Below are 22,772 nucleotides of genomic sequence, written 5' to 3'. Positions count from 1 at the left end.
GATAAATATCAGAATTTGGCATGGCACAGGAACTCTTGCAACATGCATCTAGGACAGTGACATATTGCAGAAGTAGTAAGTTCTTGATAGAGAAGGTAGGACTTTCCTATACGGGGTGTTTAAAAAGCATTTTTACTATGCTTGCTTTAAGTGTATATTTTTTGCATGCCAATACTTTTACAGAAAAAAAAGATAAAAGTACTTCCAAAAGCTTCATATTTTTAATTGGGAGTCTTGCTTGCAATGTCTAAGCCTAAACCCAGATGTTTTGGCTGCAATGGACAGGGTTTCTCAGGAAAATAAAAGTTCACAGTAAAACAAAATCTCAGTAAATACCACCTTTTTTTTTGTTTTTTTTTTACTTCTTTTGATTTTCAGCTTTAAAATGACACAAGATACAGCAGCTACTGCATATCACATATAAATTCATTTTTTATTTGGTTCCTCAGTTGATATAGATCTCAAACTTCAAATTTAAACAGAAGCTGATATCTCCCACTCTGCCTCTTAACTGAATTTGTGAGTAGAAAGAGTGAGAGAAAGGATGTTCCTCATCATTTGTCAGATGGACTGATTTTAACAGCTCACTGAAGTGCCCCAGCAATTTGGAACGTCAGAACTAGCAGGACTAGCAGAGTTCAAGGGTGGTAGGTAAAGGTGAGGAGAAAAAGGTACCCAAGGCAACTTCTAGGTGCCTTATTTACTTACTACCATCAAGTAAATACTGTGCCTGCAGACAGACTTTTAACATACTGTCTCTGCTCTGTATGCTTGCTAGTGATGCAGCACTGAGCACAAGTGCGCTGGCAGGGCTAGCAGTCGTCCAGAAAATTTAGAAACCTGAAAACCTTTTGTCTGTTCTACAACTGACATTTCAAGCAGCCAAAGTTGGTTTCTGCCACTGCATTAGCACTGGATCTTGAAGCCCACCCAAAAATCCTTACACACCATACTTTAGGACTCTGACCCTACTCACAGTGTGCCTTGACTGCCAGGGTTTATCTGCCACTGGCATGGATGCACACCACCCCCTCCCTGCCCAGATTCTCCTGTCCACCTGCTCATGGAGATGTGATGCTTAGAGAACCCATGGCTAAAGGGAAGGCATGGGAATCCCACACAATCCCAAGAAACTGGTGCTCCTCACCTCAGCCACAAGGCAAGGGAGCAAAGTAAGGTACAAAACTTGAACAAATCAAAACAGTGCGAAAGCAGCAGAACACGCCAAAGAGAGGGTTTGGATTGTTCATTTGGGAAGTTTAAAACAGCTAATGAGCAGTTTTTAAGCCTACTTTAAATCTTACATTTTACCTCAGCAAAATGCCTCAGCTGCTCTTATCCAGAACTGGGACACCTTCTCCTGCTGAACAGATTGCTCCATCACTGAAACAAACATGTTCCTAACTCATCAAGGCCAGCACTGAGTGCCCTCCTAACTGGACTAATGAATTGAACCTAAAAATTCCTAGATCTTCCACGGTTCACCTATGGCATAGCAGAAAGAAAACTTGGAAGTAACTGGAGGAAGGGAAGCTAATTAATTGCATACTTAGTAAGACCAACTGAAAACTTGAAGATGAAAGAATGTCTTTTTTCCACTCACTTTTCTTATCTGATTTCACTATATTTATGCATATGATAGCTAGAAAGGACGTGAGAAGTAGCATTTTAAGACCTCTCCACAGAATTTTCCCACCTTCTGTTTATATACTGTCTCCACATTCTCCAAAGGAGAAAAAATAAAATCCATGTATTTATGAAAAGGCTACTGAATGTCCCATGGCTAAGCATCTGGTTTAGCTTAACAGAAAACCCACATACACTTCATCTTACCTTCCTAAGTGAAATATCTACAAATAAAATTCACATTTTCAGTACAGATAAATTATTTTTATATTTAAATTTCAGAGGTTTTAACTAAATATTCTCCAAATTAGAGATTTTATTTGAAAACAAAAGCTATCTTTGTGAGATAATCATAGACAGAAGTTTGCATAGAAGTGTTTCCTACCTTCCTGAAGTTTGCAGTGGAGCTTATGATTTCCATGTGTGCAGATGAGGAATCCTCTTAAAAAAAGTTTAAAAAAATGAAAAGAATTCAGCTTTATTTTCTTCATCATAATTATGCAACAAAATAGAGTGTCAAATGGAAACCCCCTTGTTCCAATGATTAAGTTACAGGAGAGATGGTAGGAGCATAATAATTATACCTACAGAAAAGTCAGCGATGCAGTTCTATCTCTGTGAAGGACCACAAGGTGCTGGAAGAAGACTGTGGGTACTTACCAGGCAGCAGCACTAAGCATCTTCTGTTTCATTACCAGACCTGCATCTGTCATTCTCACCTCTCTCCATTTCAAAACATTTAGCAGATAAGCAAGGAGAAGACAAGACTGCAAGACACCTTGGTGCTCCTCTGGGATGTTCTGTGCTGTTACAGTGCATATGAGCAGCGTTGATCTGAAGGAAGTTTCTATTCTGCCCTATTTTGTATTCCAAAGAAGTATTTTCCATCCCATCCCCATCATTCCAAGGACCCTGTTGCACTACAGGACAGCTTGGATGCACAGCAACATGAAAGCATTCCAGCTGGCAGCAGGAGCTACCTCACATCTTTTCAGTCTTCTAGCCACAGCATCAGAAACCTTATGGGAGACTGACTGTGCTGATCCTCGTGCAGAATTTGTAGCTGGAGTAGAATTCCACATTGCATTCAGCTTGCTCCAAAGCTGTCTATTTGGAAAAGAGTTTAGGGGGCATTTTCATAAGTGGCTTAATCCAATATAAGCTCTGCTCAGTCTCTGAAAGAGGCAGTCACACCCTCTTTACCCTCTGCTTCTGACCACAGACTCCCATCTTCTCCCACATGAGCAAGGTAACAGCTCTCACACACCCACTGTGGGCTACACACACACCTTTGCCTCTTGTGGGATCCATGCTGGGCAAGTGCCAAGCTGTGCACGAGCATTTTCAGACATGGCAACTTTAAATGCAGGTGCAGCCCACAAGCTGTAGCACTGACTGGATTATAAGAACTGCTCAGCACTCAACAGCTCCCATGAATTCAGGTGCAAGAATGAAGTCTTCAGATTTAGTAGAAAAGCATGATACTTTAAAAAAAACCTGGTTGTTACTGTAATGAAAGCTGTTTTTTTCACCCACCTGCCCTCTGACAACTCAATTAAATCAGAAACAGCATTCTCTCTATTTAGTCTCTTAAACATAAAGCAAGTTGAATGCTAAACATTCCGAAGTGCTTCATTACTGAAAATTGAATATATAGAGCCCCAGAAATAATTTCTTTAAAATGTTACTGTTTACATTTTTGGTTGAGAAATGTTCTAAAACAAAGGGAAACAGTAATACTTAATAAAACTAATTTTTTTTCACTTCCCATTCTGTCTCCTAATTCTTCCTGGCTGACAATGAAAATACCATTTTCAAAAACAGCTTCAATGGAACACAAATGTTTATAATAGGACATTAGGCACTTTTCTTTATTACTTTCTCATTATACTTATAATGAAGAAATAATTATTTCTAGGCTGTTTCCTGCCAGATGCAGTTCTAGTACCTCTAATAGGACATATCTTAAAATAACTGCTTGGTAGCAAGAAACTAATTTTTTCATCCATACTCATGTTTTCCCTTCTCTTCCTTTTCTCTCTCTTCAAATAACTTCATTGATTTTGACTCTTTCAAAAATCCTGGCCTCTTTTTTTGGTTTTGGTTTTGTTTTGGATTTTTTTAGTCCATGATTTGTCATTGATATAATTCACAGAATCACCTTTATTGGGGAAAAATAAGCACAGGGGGCACCAGAGATTTGAGAAAACCTGAGAGATCCTCTGTTTTAATGACAGTGGAGGTAAGACAAGACTCCTCAGACCACAGACCTCAGTTTCACACCAGCATTAACCCAGCTCAAAGCATCAATCCAGGCTCCTCACGCCCTCCTTTGTACCAGCACTAAGATGAGAGCCAGGTCAGACAGATCCCAGTACTACAAACCAGCCAAAAGGAAACAAGATGAAATTGGGGGTTTAGCTAGACAAGTTGTTTCAGCCTGCTCCCCCACAAGCACTGAAACACTTCCCCAGACACAAAGTAAGGCCATAAACAAGAAGGTGAGAGTGCTACATTCAGCAGTAATACTGTTTTATGGTGGAGTCTTAAAAAAAGGTTTCCCATGGATTCTGCTTGTAGTCTCTCTGGTGAAGACTGTTTCAAAAGATTGCAGGACATAAGCCATCTAAAATTCAGAAGCTTCTTAGAATAAACATACCCTGAGTCCTGCCTTTCCCAGTGTGCTTCATCAGCCCTTCAAACATGGGTTGAGTATTCAAGGCCAGGATTTTTCACAGGTGGATTAATTTTTCACCGCAAAAGCACTGGTGGCATTGATTTGCAAAGGCATGTATCTATGAAACAAATATTTTAAATTAATTGCTCAAGAACTCTGGTTATCTGAAACACCTCAAATCTCCACCACTCATTTGGTGATAGGGACTGTTGTCACAAATTAACAAAAAATTAAATACATGTACATAGAGAATCATCTATTTACGAAAATTTCATTTGACAACCTGGTACATCCTGACAGAAAAGGTGATTTTCAAGCTTGCAAATATAAAGCATTCTCTGACATTACTGTTAGTAATAAGGTTAGCTACCTCATATTCCAAAATAGCTTTGAAGGAATACTTGTAGACATTCTTTACTTCTGAGTGCTCTATCCTTGTAGCAGTTTTACTTACCATGGAGGTGAGCCACCAGCACAAGATGATGATGCAAGACAAAGCAGTACTCAACTAAATTTTTCAATGTACTGAGCTCAGAAGTACAGCTGAGTGCTTCATAATGTCATCTGCTTCTCGTACCGAACTCCAGTTAAGTTTTTTGCAAGGATGAAAACATACAAACAACGATTTCCTTTCATGTTTCTTTATGTCATCAGATCATCCATAGATTGCTATGCCAGTTAACAGCAACCTGGATACAGCATTCACAAAACCACTAAGCAACTGTTGACACAACAGCAAGATGACCAGCAGGAAATAACCCAGATCTTCATGCTATTTGAAGACTAATTCAGTAATACCACACTCTTCCTCCAGATCTTTTTCTTGAAAATAGTTATATGAAGATAGCAATAATAAAAAAAAAAAAATACCTACCTCACAAGGTGTTTTCCATCCAGAAAGGTACTCTTTCAATACAGAGCTATTAGCAAGTGCATCTTGAGTTTGCCTCCTTAAAATTCAGGGAAATTTCATTATTTCAAGGGATATATGTATATATGTATCCAAGCTGCAACAGCATTAGTATTTTAAAATGCTAAAATTATGCTTTTTTTAAAAAAAATCATTCAAAAAATTATGGGAGTTTGGAAGGTTTTCTAAAACAGGGAATCTCCAAGGCTTTTGTTTTGCTGCTATTTTTATTTAGAAGAAATCATCATGCTCTCAATTCCTCTTGCACAAGAAAATGAAAATAGAATTATTACCAAAAAATATAGTGAACTGTAATGGATATTAACTAGTTTTCTTTGAAATCCTTTCCAGTGGAATAACACAAAAAGCATAAGAAAGTCTAAGAAATACTTTTATATGCAGTAAGTTATGGACTAGAAGACAATGCTATTCAATTCTGAAATAAATACCTGCCACATTTCTAAAAATAAAACAGAGTATGTTTTGCAAATTCTATCAATTTTACAAGAACTTACTTTATTGCATTTTTCATTCCCTCCAGTTAACACAGAATATAACATTAGCAAAGAGAGATTTTTACAGGGTGCTCTGTACTTTGCACTACTCTCACTTGCCTGGGATGTGGCAAAAATTTACTTTCAAAGTCTGATTTACTCAGAACACGCTGAAACTCTCACCACACTCACATTCTCCAAAATAGCTACATCTTGACTCTGAGGAGAGTCCTGCAAATGAAGATTGTACAAATTAAAACATATCAGACTCTTTCAAAATGACACATTTTTCCTTCCAGTAAACTTCCCATTTAAAGTGCACTGAAGTAAATGAAAAACACATATTGGTGTCAGCAGATACCAGCAGAGGTTCTTTTAAAAATGTAAACTCACCTTGGAAGCCCACAGTGAAAGAAATACAAGGTCTTGAAAATAAATAAATAAATAAGTTTGAAAGATGCTACTGCCATTTGACTTACTTAATTTTTTTTTCCTGGATTTTTTTGCCTCCTTTTTGGGGATGGCGTCTGGTGGTTAATACTGGCCTCAATAATGCTATTTGTTCCTCAGATTTTCACTGAGTATGAGATTTTGTTTAAGCAGTTTTGTTCTACCAAATACAAATGGAGGAACTGTACTGCTTATGCTTTATTGCTTTACTCCTGTCAAAGTATGAAGGGAAGCACCTCCTTTTCTCCCCACTTAGCACTGACCTGCTGCAAACTTTCTGCTGTATAGCCCTGCAGTTCTGTAGGACTTCTACAACTTTGATCATCCTTGGCTTGATCAATATCATCAGCAGATGTTATACTAAACCTAGGCTTCTCAACACTACAGCTGCTATTTTCTAATCTATTATTCAGTACTAGGATTAAATAAAACCAAGGGTGATTTTTGTCAGCTGTCTTTATTGCAATTCATAACAGTGCTAGCCACACAAACCCCTTCTATCTTAGCGAGGTCAAAGCCTCTTGGTAAATCCCAGGAAGACAAGGTACAACTCACCAAAATTTCTTTCCTTCTTAATCTTCTAAGTCAAGCAAAAGTTATAAGAAGTGTGCAAAGTCCATTATCTACTCTGCTATCCAAACCTCTTGGTAGCTTTTGGGATTTGGATGTATAGTCTGCTATAGTACACTGAAAAAGCTTCTCCTAAGACATGTGCAGAACTCATGGGAAAATGTCCCAGATGGCCAATGTGTGTCTCCTACCAAGCCTGTGTGTCATTTCTTCCATTCTGGCCTTCCCTACACTTCCAACAGAACAAGGAATATGGGAAGCTAGGCTTTGGATAAATTGGATAAATAGACACTGCATACCCTGACGTTCTCACCTGGCATACAGACAATGAGCTACAGCATTAAGGTACACTGAGGCCAAATGACATACAGGACATACACAATACAGTGGAAGAACATGGAATTCTGGGCATATCAAAAAGCTGAGTTCATTCTGGTTTTTGTAGAAATACTGGTTAAATCCTATTAAATACATTTACTTGGCACCATTTTTTGTAAGGTCCATTCTGAATGATGAAGATGATGAGATGCCAAAGGCTACACTTGAACACCCTGTAATCAGTAACTCTTAGCTCCTGTTAACAGAAGAGCTCTAATCACATTTCTAGCTAAACTATTTATGTCTTTCATTCAATTATCATGCAGTTTTCTTGCCTGATCAAAGGGTAATGTAGAGTAGATAACTAAACATTTTAAAAAGTCTACTTTTTTCTACTTCAGAGACACATGGGAGAAGAAATGCACTACCAACATCCATTTGATGAAGACAAGTCCATTTTAATAGGAGGAAAAAGAGATTCTAGTACTGCTGGTGAGCTCTAAGAGTTCAGGTCACCTTGAAGGGCTGGGGTCTAAGTTTGCCACCTTTCTCATCTTCATTCTCACAATTGCAGTGAAACCTGTTAATAGTGGGCTCTCAACTGACTACAAACCACACTTCAGTTCCTGTGAAGGCAATCTTCCCGAACCAAGTTTTTAACTGTTTTTCTCAACTGAATGCATTAGTGGTCAGGGCTGCATCACTGCAATCTGGAGGAGTTTTGCTGCTGCTAACAAAGTATCAGAGGAAATGTCAGTGGAGAACTATCTCTGTTTCCTTGTAAAGATTTTTGTCTTTCTATCCAATTGCCTTTCCTGTTGATAGACGTGAACTTATCTGAAGTGTTTGGTTAGTTATAAACCACTATGATACTGTCAAAAAAAAAAAAATTGTTCAACAAAGCCAATAGAAAAAAAGAACAAAAAACTAAAAATATAGCTCTTGTAGAGTTCATCTCACTGAAGTTCATCTCTAATAAGCTATTTGGTCACTGAAATGACACCAGAAATGCTCTCCCTTATGATTTTAGTAAGCAGTTTTGAACATTTGGGCTGCTATATTTAGCATATTCCTCCTTTTTCACTTCCAAGTTATGGTGTCACTGAGTCTATTGCAGGCTCTTTTTTGTTTTACTATTTCTGATCATCCAGGGAGATTAAATATCATGAAGAACAACTGTTAACAATAAATTCTTATTTACATTGTCCACATGTGCTTTGGAAAGGTAACCATGGCAATTTCTTCATATGCTGCAACATAAAAATGTAGTACAGTTCAATAAATCAGTCCTAGACTCATAATGGGTTTTTTTTAAATGTACTTCATTTTGAATTTAGGCATGGAAGTGTTGGAAGGTAATCCAGAAATAACAGGCAGATTTAAAATAGTTAACTATTTCTGTGGTATCATTAAAAATTTCTCTCAAAATGGAAGCATAGAAATAAATATTTGGATGATTTTTTTTGCAATCTTTTTTCCTCCTTATAAGTCTTTAAAATTAAACAGAACCTACAAGTGAATTCAAGCAGCACATTTAGATCAATCTTAGCCTGCGCTAGTGTTGATCCCAATGAACAATGCACTAGAAAAAATCATTAAAATAATTAAAATCATTATACAGGGATGGGTGGAAGGAACAGACAACTGTTTCTCATTAATTGCTCTTAAATTAAAGCTCTTCCTGTGAGAAAACATTCTTGAAAACCAATATCCTTTGTTTTCATCACAGAGGAAAGCAAGAACTAATTTCAGTAACTTCTGGTGCGAATACTAGGTTCTCCACACATCAGTTCACCGCTCTTCATGCTAGAAGTATTTTATCATTTGCACAGTTATAATCAATAATTGCCAGATATTTAGCTTTGTTTATTCTGGCTTTACCAAATAATTAATCTCTTGCCTACTATCTTCTATTCTATTTGTAACAAATGTGACCTAATTAGAGAGGAAACAGCTACAGCAACTAGCAGTCCATCCAGAGATATGAACTACTGCAGTTAGAGATCTTTCACCAGTGCTCCATTTCCAGTTCTGTGATATGCCACACAATGTTTTTCTAGAAAGTGCTGTAATCCCAGGCACCTTCTAGATATAAAAGTTGAAAAAGGAAAGAACCATACCCTGCCTTTGGAGAGCATCCCTTAAGTAAAAGAAAGACTAAGGCAACTGTTTGTATCACTCCATTATAATAAAGTTACGTAAGACATTTCCACAACATTCTATCATCTACAGTTCATTATGACACATGAAAGAACTGTCTGGGATCCATACTACACACTGCAGTGTCTCTTGCCAGCTATCTCCCAGGTCCCATAAGTTAAAGGTTAGGATCTCAGCCATGAGGTGGCTAAAAGGCTTGGAGAGACAGAGGCACAGTCATAGTTTCACCATTGCAGGGTCTTTTTACCCTGACTCTTGTCCCAGCAGAGTCTAGGGCTGTCTTACACATGCCACTGGTGCCAGCAGCTTGTGGTCTCATTATCTGGGCACAGAACCATCAACACTCACCCCAGTGTTATGCCCTACATCATCAGACTTTGAAAACAGGCTACCAATCTGCTAGTCAACCAACTGAAGCTTAGGATCAGCCCAGACCCTTTAAAGGCACAGCCAGATCATAGCTGAGAGTTTGGCCTTTGATTTTCACTTGTCACCTGCACAGAAACAATAACCATTTGCCAAGCCAGACAGATCTGTACAAACGTTTCTTGTACTTATTAGCAGTATGTTTTCTACCCGTTCTACTGAAAATAACGTCTATGATCATGATTTCTATCCGGTTTAACTATTCAATTCTTTAATAATGTTGCCTGCTTGCATACTGCAATTTGGTAAGAAAAGCACCTATCTATGCCACAGCTTAACATTAAAAAAAAATGATCGTAAATTAACTTTTTTAGCCTGGGATCCACCTAGAAAGCTTACTTTCTTATTCCTATCACAGTAGTCCTTCTCAAAAAGGATGCCTTTCATTCACTCAGTGACATGCCATACTCCTCTCTGCACAGGAAATGGGACTTTTTTTTGCTTAACTTTGAAGCCACTTTTAAAACTGTGTTGAAAATTTGCCTTGATACAAACATTACAAAGGGTGGGGGTGGGGAGAGACAATGGAATATGTGTTTAAAGGAAATCAGAAGTGTAACTGAAAACTATGGGGAAAAAAAACAAAAAACAAACCAAAATCCAAACCCCAAAGTATCCAAGGAAAAAGCAAAGAATTCAAACAAAAAGTTGAACATTGTGGCCTGGCCCTCATCTACTACAATTTATGTAATTTAGGATAAATCCACTCAAGCTGGTCAGCAAGGTCAAAGAAGAATCGCCCACTTAAGATCACCTTACCAAACGAGAAAATCCAATTTTGAGAATTACATCAGATTTCAGATTTTACAAGTTTCACTCATTATTAGTTTGGTGTGAGAATTTCCCAGGTTACAATGCAAAATAATGCTTAGTAAAAATATATGGAGCTCTACAACTCCTTTGCATAACTTTCCTGGAGTTGCACTCTCCCAGGCTGGACTCTCTTCATTTATGCCACTATTGATTTTCTTCCCCCCATTCCATCAATTTTAATCTAGCAAGGAAAGTCCTTTTCTAGCAATCACTGTCAAAATATTCAGGACATAGACTTCACACTCAGAGAATGCAATGCTGTGTCTAGACAGCAGTGCTGGGTGCCTCAGGCGTTTGTAATGGCCAGCATGCATATTCCTAGCAGTCAGATGTGTTCCACTGCACAGCTGTGCACCTCTGCCTCTGATTTTTTTCAGGCGCATGTTCCTTCCAAATGCAAGCTCTGTGCAGCCAGAGTAGCTTGTCTCAAGCAAGTGTTGGTTCATTGCTGGCTGAAGGGAGGAAGACCCATTACTGTTACCCATTACTCTGTTAAGAGTTAGCTAATTATCCCCAATAACTCCAGCCTTTAGAATGGGAAAGTAGCACACAGCTTTTATAAATAAGAATTACTGACCTTTTTAAATAGTTTCAAAAGAAGAAACTCTGCATCAAATGTGAGTATAATTTAGGAACTACTACATAGCAGCAAAACTACATTAGACTTTCCGATTTTTCCATGGTATCCTTGGATAGATACACCACCCAGTAGACCATGTTAAATGCTCCAAAGGTAACAGGAAATAAAATGCGTGCATATTTGTCTATCTTACTCGTGCCAGAGTGGGAGGCGGGGGGAGGAGGTGGTATGACAGCAGATGGCTTTGCAGATGCTCCTAATGTATTAGGTGTGGTGGTCTGAATCTGCTCCAGTCTAGATCCAAGCAAGTGCTGAATGGAAGGGGATCCAGCTGTGGCATGCTGGGATACAAATCCAGTTAAAATTGGGGTAGAAGGAGGAGCTGGAGGGGTAGCTCTTGCAGAAGATAATGTCTCCGATGCGTTGATTCGTGTGAAAGGGTTGGGACTTGATGCAGAAAGGGAGTGGGGTGTAATGTCAGAAGACCCCTGAGCTACAGAGGGAGGCTGGACAGAGCTGTGCCTTGTGTCAATTCGGCTCCCACCATCAGCTTCAGACTGTACTGTGGCATTTGTTCTTTTCCTCACATTTGAATTGGCATCTGTACTCTGCAAAGTTACAAAAAAATACTTGTCATTCTTAAAATAAACACTCAAACAAAAGCAATGGAAACTGTAATCAAGCACTATCCAAGTAATACTCACAAATATAACCAGTAGCTTGATCCTGAAGAACAAAGATACCAAAAACTCATGAAAATAGATTTAATAGCATAAAAAGTGACAAACAGGAGTTCCTTTCACCTATGGCTGGAATACCAGAGTGAAGACATCTAAATGCATCACACTCTATGTGATGCAGCACCTATACAAACTGAATACCATGAAGCTAAGGACTCTTGGGACTCACAGCTTTTTCCAGGCTCAAACTCAAAACAAGGTTCTCTAATGTCTATTTCTCTGATGATATAAAAACATTCTAGATGCAACTTACCAGCCATGAAGGTATATTTATGCTTTATATCTCCAGAAAAATAACTACCAAATACTAGGAATTCTAGTCTTCTACAGAAGAGGCTGTTAAAACGCAAATATTCAGCAAATCAAGTTACTGCATTGCTACTCTTTCAGAAATAAAGCCAGTGCTTTTTCACATCAACCACAGGCAGTAAATTTGACAAGCACAACTGAACCAGGGAATAAATTAGTCTTTCATCAACTACTCCTCTCCATTCATTAAGAGAAGTGGTGAATTCTCCATCACTCGGTGTCTTCAGGCAAGTCTGGATGTCTTCCTGAAAGATATTCTTCAACCAAATAGTACTTATAAGGCTGCATGAGAAACTAAAATACAGATAAAAAAGTACAGGAATAGAAATACATCAGAGTTCAATATTCTACTGACTTTTGGGAGTGGGACTTGGCCTCTGATTTTCTTTTCCACACTTAAGAGGAAGACTAACATCTCCTGAACTTCCTTCTGGAAAAGTATCTAAAAAATTCTGACCTTCAGCCCTGCACCTAAATATGACGTAAAACATATAATAGATACAATATGTGAATATCTTTTGATTAAGAAACTAACTGCTCTCCAGAAGACAAAGACTTGAGGACAGATAGGGTACACAGGTATAAGAACAGACAGGATTAAAAAACCACTTGTTATACATAAAAAAATCCAAGGTTTTACACCTCTCTGATGATACCATTCCCAAGCATTGCACTGCATCATACCAACTCTGCCTTCTGCTCCCCTTCCCTCCAACCTTCCCAGAGAACCCTTCCAAAGCTCACAGCACAAATTGGAGGGAGAGAAAGCAAGCAGTGATGTCTTTCCTCTTTCACCAACAGGTTAGGTATTATTCAAGGTACTAGTAGTACCTTGAGTAGTGACAACAGTGACACTGTGTCTGCTACACCAGTTGTGCTTCACTGTTCTGCTCAAGGAAACAGAGAAATTGAAGCTGAAAAGAAAATTAAAATAATAATAATAAAAGAAATATAAAATCACTTGATAGTATTCCCAATCATGACCAGAATTCTGGTTCCTAATCCTGTTAATTGCAGTACAAATCTGTCACTGGCAATACTGTTGGCATGAATTTATCTGAAACTGTCACAGCTTTATGCCTGTTCGTGGCTGATGTATTTGCCAGCTCACAGTTGAGATATCAAAGAATCCCCCTTAAATTTCAGCTTTCCTTCCTGCACAGAAGCATGTCAATCCCTTTTATTAATTATTCTGCATCTGCAGTCCAAAGAAGCAGAGGACTGGAAGAAACACCAGAAGAAACGGGTATTTCTGAAAGAAACACTAATTTTACTGTTTGATAGAGAAGCCCGAGTCACTCTTTGGGAAGTGCAGTACACACAGGTGTGCAAACTGGATACTTTCATACGAGGGTTGTCAATGACCCAGGAATAGTAAAGCCATTTTCAAGACTGCTAAATTGAGATAAAGTACAATCAGGACAGGGGTATGTTTACTAGAGACTTGGTGATACCTGACGGAGTGCTGCATGTCACTTGAAGGCTTGCAAAGCTAAGCAGATGGAAATCATCAGTGTTCACTGCCCAAAACAACATCTCTGTGCTGTGGAGAGGCTGGCACTAGTCAATGAGAGGAGGTGAGTTTTATCTTCCACATGCAGATCCTTGGACAACCTGGCTTTGCTCAAGTATGTGTCACCCATTGTAAAGCTCTCAAGCAGTGCCTGGGAAGCAAAAATCCATGGGCTAGGAAAGGGGCTGCAAAGTAGACCTGCACTGGAACCAAGACATGTCCTTCCAGTTCCTTCCTGTTCTCTGCCTACATTAGACAAGTAACTTAGAAGTGCTTCTGCTGGAGAATAGAATTACCACATCTTCTGTCACTCTACATGCAACAATAAAGAATAGTCCAATGAGAAAAGCAATAAATTAGGTGCAATCAATTTACAGAGGCACCATTTTATGTTCTTGCTCACTTGTACTGTGACCTGTTTTCAACAACCATCTCGGTATACTTCCTCTTCATGCACCATCAACTACAGACACAGGTAAGAAAGGTAACAGTAAGGCTCCCCACATTCCAGTCATCTCCATTTCTTGTGTAGAAACTTGTTTCCATCAATACATTTGCATAATACCTCATCTTCCCCCCACCCCCTTCAACTATCATCTAAATGACCAAATCAGACCTGCTGCTATTAGATTCACTACTTATTTTCCATTACAGTCTCTATTTCATAATAAAATTATCTATACTATTTCAAATGGTCAAAATGTGTGTCTGTGTAAAAGCTTACTGGCCATTTGCTTTCTTGTTAGTGACACAGAAAACTTCCAGTACTTTAGAAACCTTAAGTTTAAAGGGAAACACAATTTTCTCATAATATACACATAAATGTACACAAAAAGGCCAAATACATAACATTGTAAGATCAAAAAAATAACACAGCATAACAAGCACCAAAAATATGGGCACATTTTTTGTTAATTCTCTGGAAGCCATCTTCCAATCACTCAGAGCATGGAAATCTGAAATGGCATTTCTAGCATGTAACTACTGTTTCCCATGCACCTGAACCACTCTAGGGCAGGAGATTAATTCAGGAGTCAAACTAAGCACAGGAAGAAGGCTGCAGGGAAGATGTTTTAAGATTTAATTTTTATTTTCTTGTTACTCTACTCTGCTTTGACTAGTAATAAATTAAACTAATTTTCCCCAAGTTGAGTCTGTTTTGCCCGTGATGGTAATTGGTGACTGATCTCTTCCTGTCCTTATCTTGACCCTTTTGTTATTTACATTTTCTCTACCCTGTGCAGTTTAGGAGAGAAGTGATAGAGCAGCTTTGGTGGGCACCTGGTGTTCAGCCAGGGTCAACCCATCACAGGCACAAAAACAAGAAATATAACATGAAAATCAAATGGAAGCCAAATGAAAATGCAAGCCAAGAAAGGAAGGGATTAGCCAAGTAAGGATTATTTTATGAGGGCAAATCAGGAAACCACTCAATTGTTCTGAGCCAACAGAACTGCCGTGCTAGTCCAGACGGAGCTCCACAGGAAATACTGAGTGCACATTTTTTCACATTCTCACTCTAGATTGAGAAAGGTTCTGATTTTCTGGAGGCATTCAGTAAGACTTTTGGGAAACACTTAAAATTGTGTAGCTCAAAAATGCAAAATGGGAACCTGGAAACTATCATAACATCCAGTCTATTACACTGTGCAGCACCAGGCTTAATAGATCTGATAAGGATTGCCTGTCCATATAAAGAACAAATTCTGCTTAGGTAAATGATGCCTCATCTTTTCTTTGGAATAGCCTACCCATCTGATAGGTCCAACCAGTTGGTCCAACCAATTCCACACACACCAGAAACTCTGATTGTTACCACCACCAAATCAGAAGTTGTAAGTACTTTGCTCTAATACATCCTCCTTCAAGAAGAAACCTTCCTGCTATAGATCATGTCAGAAGAATTCAGCCTCTGAACCTTTACTGACAGAAACACTATGGATGAGTTTCAAAATTTTCGGTGATTTGGGTGCACAATTCCTGTCTGTGCATAAACAAAGTTTTCAAGAGATCTGAGAATACATACATTGTCCTAATTGTAAGACAGTTGGCCAAACTCTGTGGTTGGCTGGGATACACTAATGTCTTTTTTTTTTTTAACAGCTAAGATCAGCAACAGTGAAAACTAAATTCCAGCCTTGATGGGAGTTCAAACATTTATCACCATAACCTTGATCATGCCAGAGGTTGATAGGTGAGTGTAGTGAAGCCAGGGAATTGACCAAATACGGGGAAATGTGGACTACAGTCTTTTTCACAAGAGGTTGATAATTACTCCTCCGTTCTATCCAAATGAATATTTCCTTAGTAAATACAGCTATAAAAAGAAAACCAAACAAACGTGCTCAGTAAAACAGGTTTAGAAAACTCCCACCCTATGCATAAGCATACTTCACTGAAGAGGATGGAGGCTGTAGGATAGGACAGGGGATTAAATTCAATCAGACGAATTTTGTCACATAGTATGTAACATGCAAAAAGCTTTTGAAGTATTTACTGCTTTAAAAGGAATAGAGATTTTACGTTAATTTTAAGTATTATATGCTATTTCTCATGCATTTTATCTTTAAAATAACTAGATTAGGGAAAGAATTATTGAGTACAAATTCTTCCTATGTGTAACGTCCTGATGCAAGATGCCCTTTTGCTAGCACTAGAACAAAAAGTCCATTTCATCTGGCTTGAAGATAGGACATCTAAAGCAACCTCCTTACAGGTATGTGCAAATTGTGGTAATTAATGCCATATCCTTCCCTTGACCAATGAATCTGCACGCTATTAACCATGAATAATACAGTGAAATATGCTGTTAGCATAGTTCAGGATAAATTTATACAGTTGATTGTTAAATACTGTGGCAGATTTGTGGAGTAAGTTTGATGGTCAGCTTCTATGACAGAATATAGAACAAACAAAAAATCTCCTACAAAAACTCTATTGCCAAAAATCAACTCACACATCATTTGCTTTTCCATTTAAGCTCAACTTCGATGGATACTGCTGTTTACTACAGCACTAAAATGATGCACAAATATGAGTCGATCTAAATTCTTCAATATTTAACATGGTTTGTATACCATAAACAGCTGCTCACAAAGTGGAAATTCTGAAACTATTTCTAAGTCTATGTAAGCCTCAACTTGAGCCAAAAAAAAATAAAGTACTGGATTGTTTTGTATGTATTACCAGTTTTTGACAAGCAAGGCAATTTTGCACTTCAATGAAGTCAAGATTGCAAATTTAGCATGAAGTGAAGTAGCGTGCAGCAGCTGAGCTTAGGTTCAAGAGAAGGGGACCATCAGCACAGCAATATGCAGTACAGAACTGGCAAACTTAGTCATCTTGTTAGAGAACAAAGAGAGCTGGTAGCAACCACACTGCATATTTCCTATCATAAGGCCAACCTAGAATCTGTAAAACAAACAAGAACATAATTTAAAAGTCACAAGCCAAGTCCTGGGGTGAGTGCAGCAATGATAAAAGTGATTACCAGGACATCAGGAAACTTAATCCTTAGGACTGTATTTAAAAACAAAAGCAGTGAGAACACTGCAAGCAGTGAGAAACTCTTGTGTTGGTACAGCACTGTACAGTCAGCTGCTTCATGCAACTCAAGAGCATCTTTCTGTAGCCTGTTAGTGCTCTACATAGCAGCTTTAAATCAGTCTCTCTTATTTTGAATTTCTTCACAGTTTTTATGATGGACACATCCTATTGAGATGTGAATCTAAAATAAGCAGCTCTTAATGCCTGACCCAACAGAGTATCAGTAGTACTCAGCATGGAAAATCCCCTTCTTAGGCCCTCTGATCACTCGGAAGCACAGCCATCATCAACTCCTGAAAAACAGGTGCACATTAAAACTAGAACCATGTATTGGCAATATAATTCTGATATATTCTTCTAATCTTCCTCAGGACTCCTTGGAAAATAGCTCAGGAGCTGTGGGATTGGATATACAGACACTTCTGAAGACCTGCATCAGGCTCTACCCTATGACAGAGCTTCACAGCATCACTGTGCAAGATGCCAGGGCTGCTTTTGCACTGTTTGTTTACTCAAGTGGAGAGCTCACCGCTCCAGGTCAATACATTTTCTAGTTCACAATGGATCTTTGCCACAGGATATCACTTAAATGGTATCTGTCTCTGGGACTGAGGTAGTACAATACTTAAAGCAGTAGCTTCTCTTTTCCCAGGGATAAGTGCACAGCAGAATTTACAAGTCACAACACCACCATCTGGTCCCAGCTCTAGTGGGAGAGAGAGATAACACTTCGACATCCAGCAAGCAGCTGTCAAAGCTGCAGAGAAATGCCCCGGGTAGGATCACAGCCTACATTACATGTCTTTGCAGAAGGAGCCACCCAACTGTATCCAGCTCTTCCAGCTCTGAGCTCTTTCCCGAGGCAAGACGGCTAAGTCACACTGTAAAAAGACACTCAGGAAAAGACTCTGTCCTCCTCTGCTGTAACCCAGCAACCAGGAAGGGAACGCTGGGTGTGGTGATAGGAGACCACTTCTCAAATCTGCCCTGTCACAGGGATATCAACACAGGCTTTTCACATCTCAAGCATTTCCCCACCAGGCCACTGGATATTCTAGGACAAGTGATCATCCTCCCTTGTTAGAGATGTTGCTTTCTCCAAACTTCATTCTTGCCCTCCCATGGCACAGACAAGCTGGCTCCAGAATCAATTCCCCTCCTTCTCCATGCCCCCCTATAAATTATTCAACATAACAGCAGCTGCAATAGAACTTAACATGCCAAGGACTACCTAGCAGTCTGGCTACTAATCTGATTTTCCACTACTGAAAAGGCAGGACTCAAGTCTGCTCAGACTCCCATGTGGATCTGTGGGAATCTGTATCTAGTAGGCATGCTGGCCACTGAATTGAAACAGGGTAGGTAACCACCTAAGATCCATGGCAAACACTTAAGAAGCAGCAAGTCAGTTCTGTACATGCCTACCCAGGAAAATTTATTAATTAAGCCCTTCAGGTGTCTAATCACCATTTTGAATACTTCATCTCCCCAAGTGAAAAATAAAGCCCAAACACAAAACCAACCAGTCAAAAAAAAAACTTCCTGAAAAGGGCACCACAATCAAAGCAGTTTTAAAATTGCAAACTACTTTACTTGTTCATTAGAATAATCAGGCACATAACAATGAGATGTTAGTAGAATAAAATCAAAAATGAACAGTAAATAAATATCTTTAGGCTTTTCTGTTAAGTTTCCAAGGATACAATTAGGATCTTCCATGACAGTACTACTAAAACTTCCATGAGACACAGGTAAATGGATATATAGGAGAGTCAGTAACAGATTATATGAGAGCGTGGGCTTGCCAAACTGGGAGAAGTCAATTAATCCAAGCAAAAATTCATGCAAAAACTGGAAGGCTTAGAGCAACCAGAATCAGACATCACCTACTGTTTAGCTGCAACAACAAAATTGTTTGTATGGTAACTTAGTAATATTTTACTATTGAAACCTACCGTCATGGTTTTTATCCTAAGGTCCTTCCTAAGAAAACAGTCTGTTCTGGTAGGACATTGTAAAGCCTGCCAAATTCACACTATTTGACATTTATCTGGGAAGCAGCCTGTTGTCATCAGTGTAAATAATGCTGCTTGTCCCAAATCCCACTGAGTTACCATATTGACCTGCTGCGAGCAAAAGCAGAACTTGGAGGAGAAATCTACCTTGTTTTACTACTATGTTGCAGATCCAGTCAATCAGAATTTTACTGGAATAATACTAGAGATTTTGGGTTGCCTTATAGAGCCCTGGAATATGACCAAGTAAAAGATCCACCTGCCACAAAACACAATGAATTCTAGTCCATAACTCTAGCAGTGCAGAGAGCAGTGCAAATTATTTGGAAAGAAAAAACAAAGGGGAGATAGTTATAAAAGCCAGTCCACCATTCACTCTGCTCATTTTGCAATCTGAATCACGTAATGGGAGGGGAAAAGAGGCAAGAAGAGCAGTCCATTCTATGTTCTACCTCTAGACAAGTATAAAAGTGCATGAAGTAGGAGAAAAGCGAAGACAAGATTATTAAAGAAACATAAACTACAAAAACCTTTTTAAAATAAATGGATGCCAAATTTTGCCAAGTAAACCCATCCACCTATGTGCTGCCTAAAAGCCTTACACATGCAAATATGTGTATGTGTGTATATATATGTGTGTGTGTGTGTGTGTGTGTGTGCGCGTGTGTGTGTATTATCTATTTAAATATAAGTATGCATATATATGATTCTTAAGCACTGGTGTGCACAATTCTTAAAAATTTTATTTATATTATGACAAAATGAAAGAACTGAAAACATGGTGGGGAATATGATGGGGAACAAATCTATGAGCCTAAGTCATACCCTAATGACCTGTGACCTGATTTGTGTAACATCACTGAAAAGAAGAAGAATGGCTGATTAGGAAGCAAGGACCTTAGTTATTTTTTCTATCTTTCAATTTTCATTGACCTTAAAGCTGTAGTTAAATTTGCTTCCATAGTTTGCTGAAAATGCTTGGGACACTCATTGCCTTGTAGATTTTCCCAAGCCTCCCAATGCTTTTTTCTTCTGATTCCAATTTTCCCAGTGTAAAAAATGAAGTCAGCCAGAAATTTCACACACAGCTGGGAAACTCAAATGTGATTTGGTGTCATTGGATGCACCAGTATTGAAAACGTCGTGGAGAGGAAGCAAAACTAAAATTTAAATAAAAATACATTAAAAAGTTTAAGCAGAAAATACGAAGAGTCTTGAGTTCAGAGACATCTTTTCATATTAACCATCACAAGGAAAACTATAAACTCCCCAATAATTTTCAGTGTAAAGGTTGATGCCAGATAATCTGAACATTTTACTCCTGTCACCATCAAGGGTTGCCCTGACTCCATGTTTCTGAAATGCTACCACATACTTTTTGACTATGTAACTTTTTGACCATTAACATACTTCTTGACTATTTTCCTCTACCAAAAAAAAAGGTTTTTAAAAGGGAGGAAATTGCCATTATATCAATAGAAGACCTATCTGAATGCCTGCAACTGGTATTGGCTGGAAAATTAACTTATTATTAAACAGAAACATCCATTATATATTCTAGGCACGACAGTCTCTTTGCTTTTCATCACAGTGACCGAGAACAACATTTACACATAATTTTGGAATTAAAAACAATGAGATGTAGTATTTTTTTTAAATAACCGCATTATGTTTGGTTTCCAAAAAGAAGCCTTATCCTGATACTATTTAAATAAAGTCTTCTACTACTTACAGTAAACACTGTCAGGTATTTTAGCATTGGATGAGTAACAGCCAAATATATCCTTCATATCTCCCTGTCTACTTTGTGACAGTTCATTCTAATACTTACAGGAAATCAAAGAATGATCAATTATAACCTTTCCTAGTAAGGCTTGGAGAAGATAGCACACCGGAAGGATTTTTTTGTTATACACCAGGTGCTGCAATTAAACTCCTGCTTCTTTTTGTGCATATTGGAAAAAAAAAATCTCAACAAACCCAACTTCCCTCCCCCTCCACCAAAATTTCCACTACAATAAGAAAAAAAACTCATTGTCTGCCTTTAAATCCCAACAGTTTTCATCAAATACCCTGCCATTTTTTATCTTCATTATAACTGAATTTTGGAATTCAGTGGAGTTTACATTACAGATAAGTTATGTCAGAATCTAGGCACAAATCGCATACTACTTCCATTAATTACCCTGCTTACTTTGCAGTAGATAATTTCTTCTATTTACGTTTAAATTCATTCCACAACCCAACCATGTTAAAGTAATATCAGGTTGTTGAAGAGAGACAAAAATTTTTAATAGAGTACTTTAATTTGTGCTATCTAAAAAATATATTATGTGAAATATTAAAAAAAAATTAAATTTTACATCTCACATTTGTGCCCAAGTCATACTGTTTGAGCACATTATTTAGATTTATACATTATTAATAGTGCCAGATGATGAGTAGAACTGTCTAAGTCTAGTGAACCAAGTAAAAAACCAAAACCAAACAAACAAAAATTACAAACAAAACCCCAAAACAAACAAAAAACAAAACTAAAAAATCAAAAAAAGGAACCAAATTAAAAACCCAAACAAACAAAAAAGAAAACCAAAAAACCCTACAACTAAAACCAAAAACAAAAAAGCCCCAAATGAACAGAAAACACCCCTCCACACCCCACACAAAAACCCCCAAAAACAACAAAAAAAACCTACCAAAAATAAAGCAGCAAAACAACAAAAAGGCAAATAAAATCTAAGAAGCATAAAAAGCCCCATAAAACATTGTACCTAAGCATCACAGCTAACAAAATATTTTATAAACGATTTTGGATTTGTTCTACCTTCAGGTACCCAAACATTCCCACTAAGTCACTGCAACCTTCTCCCCGGTGATCCATCTCTCCTATCTCTCAAGTAGCACTTAGTACAAAATGTGCCAGTTGTTTATGACCTGCATCCACTCTCATCCTATTTAAACCTGATGCTAGCATATCTTGACTGTAAATCAACAACAAAACAGTTGACTAATGAAATTAGAGCAGCAGTAAATTGTTGACATGTCAAAGGAATTGTTCACATGGCACAGCAGCCTCCATTTGTATGGTCATGTGCTGATATTTAGATGAATTCTATGCATTTCTTGAGCCTGACATCCTTCATTAGGATCTGAGTTTTAAATGCCACTACCCTAAAAACACCCAAACCACAACACCCTAAGCAGTGGAGAAGCAGTGAAGCAGAAAAAAATGGTCATTATATTTAAAAACTGAAACGGTGGCCTAACTGCAGGACTGTTTAAGTCACACAAAGGAGATAGGCTATGCATCCACATAAGGAGTCCAGTAACCAGACCTGTGGCCCAAGTGCTGCCTTCAAGACCAAGCTGCTCTTCAGATACTTCCATTCATATATGAGGCAGGAGGGTTTAGCTCCACTTCACTATTGCTGAGACAAAGGAAGCTATTATTCTACTACTCCAAAGAAGGAGCAAAGTAAGTAAGTGGTACTACTCTAGGTCTTGTATGTTTTTTGTACCTCTCCATTATGTCTATGTATTCAAATGGAAGTTTTGGTCCAGAGGCTAAAATTTTCAGTTTCACTTAAAGTCTAGACCTTAGACACAAGATGCTGACATGCTGACA

General features: G+C 38.2%; 1 protein-coding gene across 2 annotated transcripts in view; it reads right to left on the bottom strand.

Moving 5' to 3' along the window:
* Positions 1–11,098: 11,098 nt before the first annotated feature.
* The window catches only part of GABRA4 (gamma-aminobutyric acid type A receptor subunit alpha4), a 35,290-nt gene continuing 23,616 nt past the window's right edge, over positions 11,099–22,772 (bottom strand). For both annotated transcript variants that reach the window (XM_058838027.1, XM_058838026.1), the window contains exons 9-10: positions 17,553–17,574; positions 11,099–11,630 (exon numbers count right to left, since the gene is read on the bottom strand). In XM_058838027.1, the coding sequence (XP_058694010.1) occupies positions 11,099–11,630; positions 17,553–17,574 (554 nt within the window). The remainder of the gene's footprint in view (positions 11,631–17,552; positions 17,575–22,772) is intronic.

Source organism: Poecile atricapillus, chromosome 4 (assembly GCF_030490865.1).
Source record: "Poecile atricapillus isolate bPoeAtr1 chromosome 4, bPoeAtr1.hap1, whole genome shotgun sequence".
Classification (NCBI taxonomy): domain Eukaryota; kingdom Metazoa; phylum Chordata; class Aves; order Passeriformes; family Paridae; genus Poecile; species Poecile atricapillus.
The sequence above is the reverse complement of the archived record's forward strand: the minus strand, read 5'-3'. Positions and strand labels throughout refer to the sequence as shown.